The following is a 9,346-nucleotide window of genomic DNA, read 5'->3' on the forward strand; positions in this document are numbered from 1 at the left end:
AACAATGGAGACATTTCCCAATATGCATTACAATTGCCCACCAAACATGGCAAATACATCATCATAATCAGCAAAGTTCACCCATTTTGGCAGATTTGACCCCTTTATTTTGGTGCTGTGCAATGAGAAGAGCATCGTGCATTTGAACCCAGGAATGAAGTAATGGTAAGAAGAGAAAAGACAATAGCAACCGAAAGCAGAATTATTATAAATGGGACAAATTTTTTTTCATATAAACCCCAAATCAGCAATAACAAGACTCAAAATGGCAAATACAAAACACATCAAGCGACATCCAGGCCATGCATGATTTCATGGAGCCACAGGACACAACACGGCAACCGATGTTGCTGCATGTCTGTGAGATTCTGCAAACCCAAATGGAAGACTGGACGACGCGAATGCTGAGCAGGTATCATGCATCTTACGATGACATAGTACTAAGGTATAGAGAGGGATGATTCCCAACTTGTACCTGACCAAGAAGCAACCGAAGAGGGCTGCCTTGCAGTCATGCTGTCGTCGTTGCCAATATTGTCAATTACTTTCAGAAATTCCAATGCAGCAGGCGGGGCCATGCAGGAAAAACACCTAAGCCAGATTTTGCTGCATGGAAACTTACTCAACATGCCGAGCAAGCTCATGATTTGGCAACAAATTTTATGGCATTCCAACAAATATCTCATAGGGCAGCCAGTGTGGTTATGAAACATAGCTTGCATGCATGTACAGCATTGCAGGCAACCCTGTACATGTGAAAACCCTGTTTCACCCACGATAACTTGGGTGAAACACATACTTTGCTTTGCATTCCAACACACATACTTGCTTTTCCTCATCTTCCCTTCACCAATTCAGTGCCCCTCATCACTTCCACACAGACACGAGGAGCTTGAACAAGGCTAATTGGCCATAGCTTACAAAGCTAAAGGTTAACTGGCGTAGTTTAATAGCACTATTGAAGCTAACGCTTCAGGACAAAACAAACTCCAAAGCACGTATGAATCCAAGCACTTAGGAGAGAATTAGTTGTTGAAGCACTGCATTAATAGTCTAAGAACTTCATAGTGCATCCACTATCCACTCTAAGATGAGTAAGCTCACAAATTTAATATTCTTTCCTCTTCATCTAGGAATATATAAGGCTTCACATAATGCCATGATTGGACGGTTTCTTCACTAGATACAAATCCACACGGCAACATTAACAACCACATGTAAAATAGCATTCAAAACACTTCAAATTGCATATCCATATTGTAATGTTGTTATAGACATACCCATAATTCCATGCCTAGCTACCACATTGATCCTTTCCTTTTGTTATAGTGGTTTATTAATGCAACTAAATTTTAGTAACTATAGCACACGTAAAAGTGAATTTATATTTGCACATGCTGAGCATATAATACACATGATTTCAGTTGCATGCCATTTGACATGTGAATGGGCACATTGATAAACGTGCCTTTAAGTTCTTTAGTAATTAATAAAAAATGGAAATTTTTGAAAGCCTATTCCCAAGTAATTGAGATTGGATGCATCTACTCCTATAACATTAGCCTCAAGAGCAACACCAAATAGTAGTAGTAGTAGTAGAGGAGCAAAGTTTGATTTCTTTTACTATAGATTTGGTTGCACTCAATCAATAGTAGCAACAAATGCCCATTTTGAACCTAGTACAGATAACTAGGGTTAACCAAAATGTTACAAACTTTTCAAAATAGAATGACCACATTAATACTCAATTTAAGATTGTTGAAAGGGAATATGAACAATCACTAATATAAATAACATGTGGTTAAGTGTGTCATGTCATTCCATTGTTTAAAGTTGTAGATAAGAAACTTAGATATGTACTAAAAAAAGGTAAGAAATTTACAACTATGGTATTTCTAAGATCGTTGACATATTGCAATTAGAAGATCATATGTCAAATTCGTGGCAAGATGAGGTTTTTCAGTTGCCATCCTCTGTAGCCTTTCAAAGAATATCTCTGTTCGTTGTAGGCCAATGTGAGCTTGAACCATGGGCTTTGCTACACTTTGGATAAAGTTTGCCCAAGCCTTTCCAAAGGCTCGTGGATCTTTGAGTAAAGATTCTTTTACTTCTTTAGGTAGGGTTTCTCGATTTTCCAATATTTCTAGCTTCAAAACCTTAAACTCACTAACCTCCTTCAATGCAGCCTCTAGTTCTTTGCGATGGAAACTATAATGTGGTATATTGAAAGTGTCTCTCTCCTCACAGCTTATTAAGCCCTGCATATTTCATAATAAGATCATCTATTTACAAGGATCGAACAATGACAAGGACATTGAGAAAAAACTATTTAAAGAATGTTGACAACAAAGTTAGCATCCATGGCATTAATATCAATTGTTATAAACACGAGCATTTGTTAGAAGTAGGCTAAAAGAGTTGCATTACTTATCATTGATCTTACCATGTCTAGCCTTACATGTTATTAAGGGAACCCTAAACTAGATCTAACATTACTAAATGCATATAATTATGCAGATTAATGCAAGGGAATCTAATTTGACAAGGAACACTCACTAAATCTATCTTATAGATGAAAACTTAATCCTATTGGGTGATTAATAGATTAACAATCAAATCATCAAAAGGTTATAATTGAGGCACCTACCTCATCGACCATCTCATTCCATGTGGACTCGAAATAGCCACACCACATGTAGTTGTGACGTTTACGATAGTCGCCGTGCGGCAACTCTTGCGTACGAGTAAAGGACAAGATGAAGAGGATAGCGTTGGAAGTCATCTCTTCGGCCCGACACTTGAGAAAGCGAACCAGATCCGCCATGGACTGTCTCGCGAAAGCTTGTGAGACCTGTGGGTTCTGGCTATGATCCTCGGACCAGATCCAGACGTGGTCACCATTCCATGAAGAGGATGACTTGTCCAGCACCTCGGGCGGTACCTAGCTACAAATTACTAGCAATCGGATGAGAGGAGAGATTCCATTATCAGCTGCGTATTAACTTAATTACATATCATTTTTAAAGCCACTACATCGGAGGAAAGAGAACCTTGAATTAGCAATTCGATCAGAGGGACACTCGTGATATGAGATCAGTAGAAGGAGAGATTCAGTCATCAGCTGCGTACAGTAATTACATATTGCCTTTGCATACACTCATTAAGCCTAATACGAAATTTGCGGGTGAACTGTATTTGATGATGGAGCGCTTCAGTACCTGAGAAAGCCAGTGCAGAGAGAATGCGGAGATAACGAAGTTGAGGCTTCTGCTCGGGAAGAGGCGGTTGTAGAAGGAGCCCGGCACGCCAGCGGCATAACACAGTCTGGAACAAGGAGCAGTCGCCAGATCAGATTGAAACAGCTGGTTAAAGTCATTGGATGGAAGGTCGGAGAAGAAATACTGGATCTCCAGGGATTGATCGTGAGCATCATCATCATCATCATCATCATCATGAGCAGTAACATGCCCAGCATCATTATTATTATCGTCCCTCTGGTCACCAATATCATCCGGACGTCTGTCGGCATTATTGTCAATATCATCACCATGGTCCTGATCATCAATAAATAAAGCCGTAAATCCGACAGTCAACTGTACTATCATTGTACTCATAATTCACGAGAACATGATACTGCAGGCTGTGGACAGCGATAAAATAAAACAATTTTAAAACTAAAACATAATTCTAATTTAAGCCGAATAGATATGTAAAAGAGGGTCGCACCCCTTGAAGATCGACCCATCCTCTAAAGATGTATTTATAGAATAATACGATTATCATTCCTGAATCCTTACTGCGTACAATCTCTGTATGAAAAGTTACATGAATAAGAGTGATTCAACACCACATGGTATCAGTAGAGGCGTTGTAACAGCCTGCTTTCGGTCTCTTTTGACAGTCTGATTCTCTGACGGACTGCTGAAGTCGTATCATGCAGATTGATCCGAGCCTTCTACAGGATTCATGGCAGCCACCGCGTCAACGAGTACTTCACTGTCAAAATTTTATCATACTGAGAAGCTTACTGGATCAAATTATTTGCCCAGGGCTGGCCTGGAGTTTGCACCTAAAGATAGTCCTTGAAAAAGCCAAAAATTGGGGTGCTGTTGATGGCATTGAAATTAATCCTGCCACTGTTCCACCTGCTACAGGCCAAACACCTCCTACCGCGAATGAAATAGCCGCGTTGAAGAAAAAAGACTTGGAGGCACGCACTGAAATAGTTCTTCATCTTGGTGATAGACAGCTCCAGTTGGTTCGCCAACTTACCACAAACAAATCAATGTGGGATTTCTTACAGTAGTAATACCAACGAACCAATGTCATCTCTTGCATGCTCCTGCACAAACAACTCGATGAAGTTGTCATGAAAAATTATCCAACAACAGAGGCATTTCTTGAAGCTTGGCAACAAGCAAATGATAATGTTTCTTTGGCAGGATTACTCTTACCTCCTGAAATACAAGTGACTACTCTTCTTGCTGCATTGCCAGATACCTGGCAATCTTTTATTAATACTCATTCTACTAATCCCACACTTACAATCAATGAGCTTTTTGCCTTGATTCGTCAAGAAGATCAATTGTGGGGTAAATCCACTACGGTGTCTCCAGGACAAGCGATGCTTGCAGGTGGATCCCGCTTTCCTCCTCAGGGTAGTCGGTCATCTTCATCTCGCCCCTTTACAAATTCAAGGCTTCAAACCAGTTTGGTAAATCACTGGCATAAATCCTCAATGAATGGTCAGCAATCTCAGCCTTATCAAACTTCTGCACATTTTGGAAATGCCACTCATACTTTCCAACAAGCACCCTTTGGTACTTTCTGCAAACGACACGGCCATGTTATGCAGGACTACCGTACTTGGCGTCGTACACAATGCCGTTCTTTTCGACCTTGCAATCAAGCAAATATTGCCACCAATGAAGCATTTCAGCAACACGCTGATGAGGAGGAACAAACCCTTCAGTTGTTCACAACATCGGCTTCTTCCAATCCTGATTCTGCAATGTGGTACCTTGATACAGGTGCCACTCATAATATGACAGGCACTCTTGACTGGTTACTCAACTACCAGCCTTTACAATCTCAGCTTCATGTTCGCCTAGGAGATAATGGTGTCTATCATGCTGAAGGCATTAGCAAGGTCCACTTGAAGCTTGCTACATGCAAAATTACTCCTATTCAGCGTGTCTATTACATTCCTTGCCTTGCAAAAAGATTATTGTCTGTTAGTGACCTCACACAAAATGGATCATCTATCAAGTTCTTCTCTGACCATTGTCTGATTAAAGCACTTACACAACGACAACTAGTTCAAGTTATTTGTTCGCAACATGGACGATTGTATCCTCTTGTTGTTGGTACTCTTCGAGTGCCACTGCAAATGCATGCTTCTATTGCTACTGAAGAAGCAGCTACAACGACATTACGGTGACACTATCACCTTGGTCATCCACATGTTCAAGCCATGCACACTCTTCAACAGTTCAGTATGTCCGAAGGGTTTAATCCCAACATGACAACAATTGATCTCTGTGAGGCTTGTGTTAATGGCAAATTAACAGGAATGAAGTTCCCACGTTCCAAGAGCAAAACGACAGCGCTTTTGCAATTAGTGCATTCAGACCTGTGTGGTCCTATGCTCGTGCACTCTCTTATCAATCATCTTTATTTTCTTACCTTTATAAATGACTATTCCAAGTATACAATTCTCTATTTCCTGAAGAATAAATCAGAGGTGCTTACCCATTTCAAACACTATCTACATCAGGTGCAAAGGAAAACTTCCCAAAAGATCAAATCCATCCGGAACGGATAATGGAGGAGAGTATGTTTCCAACGAATTATCTGCATACTGCCTTGATCTAGGCATCCTTCATCAATTTACAACTCCTTATACTCCGCAACAAAACGGTGTGGCAGAAAGGAAAAACCGCACCCTACCCGTGTAATGCTTCAAGTTGCCGGTGTTTCTCTTGCATACTGGGAGGAAGCTGTTGCTACGGCTAACTATCTCCAAAATTGCCTTCCCAACTGTACTCTGCCAAACATTACTCCCCATGAGCGCTGGTACCACTTGACTTATCTGAGCTACGAATCGTTGGTTCGCCATCCTATGCCCTGATCCCTTAAGAAAAGAGGCATAAGTTATCAGCCAAAGCAGAACAATGTTTATTTGTAGGATATGGTGACCGCTTTGGGTCAAAGCATACAGATTGTACAACCCTCAGACCAAGAATTTTCTTTGCAGCCGTGATGTTATTTTTCATGAAGATCCCCTTTTGAACCTTCCTGCTATGGCGGACAGTGCTTCACACAAATCAGATTCTGCACCCTCAGCACCTGAGCCTTGTCACTTCGAATGGTGGACACATACCTCGGCAACACCATCCCTTGGTCCTTTACCTGCTGCACATATTCCAGTGGCACCAATTTGCCCCTCCAGCCTCTTCTCCCAATGAACAAGATGCCATAGCCATGCTGCACATATTCCAGTGGCACCAAATTTGCACCCTCCAGCCTCTTCTCCCAATGAACAAGATGCCATAGCCACGCCTCAGCTTCTGCCTCGTGTGCCTTCTACCCGCAGAGTTTCTCCACGTGTTTGACGCTCCCTTCAAACCCCTCATCCCTATCATCCCTCTTTTACACGACTCCAGTATACTACCTCTTTGACAAACAGTGGGCGCCCCTCTTCTCGTGACGTTTCTAAGCAAACTGCTTTTACTCCACCTGTTTCACGTGTTGGCAGCTCTCCAACCACGTGTTTGATACCTAGCGAGCCTGTCGCGAGTGACTCCATGTCCCCTACTAGTTCGGTTACTTCTTCTTCAATGCAGCCTGATATTTCTTCCTCTGCTGCCATTGATAGTCCTGCTATCTTCACACGTTCTGCACGCTGGCTAGTGGCTGTTATTCTCATGCTTATCATGCTTCAGTCACCCCTACCAGTTTTGTATCTCCAGATGGTTCAATTTTTGTTGATGAAGCCTTGCCATCCTCCGAGTTTGAATTAGACCCCGACCAAAGGAAATTCCGCACTAGGTGGCGAAGCTGCCCTATGCACGATGAGGAGAAACACCAACACGAGGCGATGTACCAGGCTGTCACTAGGAGGACTTGGTTAACCACCAAGGCTCAACCGGCTAGTGAGAGGCGAGCCGTGCTCCAATAGGTCAATTTCCTCCTAATAGACTCTAGAACAGGAAGAAACTGCTGGGCAGGAGTGATATTAAGTCCCACCTAGAACCCTAGGTATCGGACAGTCTGCCCTCTGCTCACCCATCTAAATCCCAAGTAGACTCCCCACTCCGTGCTGGAGTCCAGGTCTGTTAGGAAGCCAACCGACTTTCGCCATTTGATTTTCGCACCTGCTGCAACACAGAACACCTCAAGAGCCAGCCTCATTCTTTCCAGCATCACCTCGTCGTCCTCTATGTAGAGTCCTATGTCATCTACTACTCTGAGTCTAACAACTCAGTCTCCTCTCTCACTGGAAGTCAGAGGCCGCGTAGTGTACTCACACGTGACCTGAGGATGTGGGACATCGCCTCTGCAAAGAGTAGGAACAGGTATGGGTCCAATGGGCAGCCCTGTCGGAATAAAATGGTTACTTAACTATGTATCTAGTACCAAGAAGGTTGGCACTACCTACGGAGGGAGATCAAATCATACGAGGTTATTGGATGCAAATTGGGCATGGGATCTTGAGACTAGGCTCTCGACAAAAGGATACATTTTTCTTACTGCAGGAGGAGCGGTTTCATGGAGAAGCAAGCATCAACCAACAGTCTCATTATCCAGTTGTGAAGCTGAATATAAACCAGCTTGTGATGCATCAAACGAAGTCATTTGGATCGGAAATCTCTTTAAAAATTTGGGAATTCTTTAAAGGCCTTATACAATTTGGTATGATAGTTCTGCAGCAAAGAAACCGAAGCAATCTGAGAAATTGAAGCATAAATAAAACAGTTTTAAAAATAAATCATTATTCTAATTTAAGCCAAATAGATATGTAAAGGAAAGTCGCACCCCTTCAAGAACGACCCATCCTCTTAAAATATGTATTTATAGAATAATACGATTATCATTCCTTACTGGATACAATCTCTGTATGAAAAGTTACATGAATAAGAGTGATTCAACGCTACACAGGCACGCGCCTATCCCTCAGCTCATGCAGAGTACCATCACGGCGGCATGGTACTGCACGCACGGGCCTATCAAATTAGTATCAGTCACAAAGTGGAGCCATAAATTTAACAATGCCATGAAACCGTAGTCAATTGAAAATTCCATCCTAAGGCCGAAGTACTGGAGGGACGGGCCTATCACCCAAATAAGTCGTAAATTACTATGATACAACAATCTGTATTACATAATCTAGAATCCGCTTACCTGCATGACGCGGTAGTTCTGCAAGCATGCGCCTATCAATCAGCTCATTGTTAGTAGATTTTAATTAAGCTTTACCCGTATGATATAGACTACTTACTGGCCGGCGCCTACTTCGCAAGCCCTTCGTCAAGGCATCGACTATAAAGTTAGCATAGGCGAGGGCATTTTGCCCGTGAGAGCACCCGAAATCCGCCACAGCGACACGACGAATAGCAGCCCGCCTCCTGCAGCTTCTCATTACTCCGTTTGCGGCCCGTGCTTCTTCTTCTTCTCCCTCTCCTTCTTGTTCTTCTTTCTCAGTACTGTGCATGAGAATGAAGCGCTGCAAGGCTTCCTCTAGATATGGCTTTGCATACGCATGAAAACCATAGTTCTGAGTCATAGAATTTGCTGCATAGCTGTCGGCGCCAGCTCCACCCTGCATACAAGGCAGAACACTGCTTCCGCCGTGAGTAGGTCTCTGCATCTCCGTCGTGTGATCCTCACTCAGTGTATGGACAAGATTTTCCTTACAGCAGCTGTGTTCACAGTCCTCAAGTCACACGAAAAGAAAGAAAGGAAGATACAATAATGTCAATTTGCTTGCCAGAAAGGATGAATATTGGCGGGACCCAAATTCCAATAATAACTCCTGTTTTGGGTATGCAGGACATTAGTCACAGAACTTATCGTAGCGCTCGCCTGCTTGCCTTGTAATGAGGGCGGTGTCGCACGAGGTCGCCATCACAAGGTCGTACGCCTTAGCTCAAGGTGGTTCCATAAGATTTTGAACCATTCAAAACCTCAAGGTCGTACGCCTTAGCTCAAGGTGGTTCCATAAGGTTTTGACCCATTCAAAACCTTTACATTCTAAATTGAACCGGTCTAATTCCCTTGATCTCACAAATTGAATTGGTCAAATTCTTTTTAAAATCTTTAATGAAAATATAATGGTTTTTCTTTC

General features: G+C 42.5%; 1 protein-coding gene across 2 annotated transcripts; it reads right to left on the reverse strand.

The window, feature by feature from the left end:
• Positions 1 to 1,782: 1,782 nt before the first annotated feature.
• On the reverse strand, positions 1,783 to 9,051 carry LOC148032107 (gibberellic acid methyltransferase 1-like). Of its 2 annotated transcripts, XM_087682736.1 has the most exons (4): positions 8,501 to 9,040; positions 3,219 to 3,554; positions 2,648 to 2,941; positions 1,783 to 2,258 (listed from the first exon to the last, which is right to left on the reverse strand). In XM_087682736.1, the coding sequence occupies exons 1-4, from the start codon at positions 8,867 to 8,869 to the stop codon at positions 1,896 to 1,898; spliced, it is 1,362 nt and encodes a 453-aa protein (XP_087538862.1). In that variant the 5' UTR covers positions 8,870 to 9,040; the 3' UTR covers positions 1,783 to 1,895. The 2 variants fall into 2 exon arrangements, with proteins under 2 accessions (XP_087538862.1, XP_087538863.1); XM_087682737.1 differs by lacking the exon at positions 1,783 to 2,258 and having other exon boundaries at positions 2,820 to 3,121; positions 8,501 to 9,051.
• Between the last annotated feature and the right edge of the window lie 295 nt (positions 9,052 to 9,346).

The sequence above is a fragment of the Lygodium microphyllum genome, chromosome 8 (assembly GCF_053477565.2).
Source record: "Lygodium microphyllum isolate KBCC chromosome 8, Lygodium_microphyllum_v1.1.10, whole genome shotgun sequence".
Lineage (NCBI taxonomy): Eukaryota > Viridiplantae > Streptophyta > Polypodiopsida > Schizaeales > Lygodiaceae > Lygodium > Lygodium microphyllum.

Coding starts and splice junctions, on each gene's coding strand:
- LOC148032107 (XM_087682736.1), bottom strand. CDS start 8,869: ATGCAGAGACCTACTCACGGCGGAAGCAGTGTTCTGCCTTGTATGCAG. Junction 3,555..8,500: donor TGCGAAGTAGGCGCCGGCCA/GTAAGTAGTCTA, acceptor ATTGATGATCAG/GACCATGGTGATGATATTGA. Junction 2,942..3,218: donor CTCTGCACTGGCTTTCTCAG/GTACTGAAGCGC, acceptor ATTTGTAGCTAG/GTACCGCCCGAGGTGCTGGA.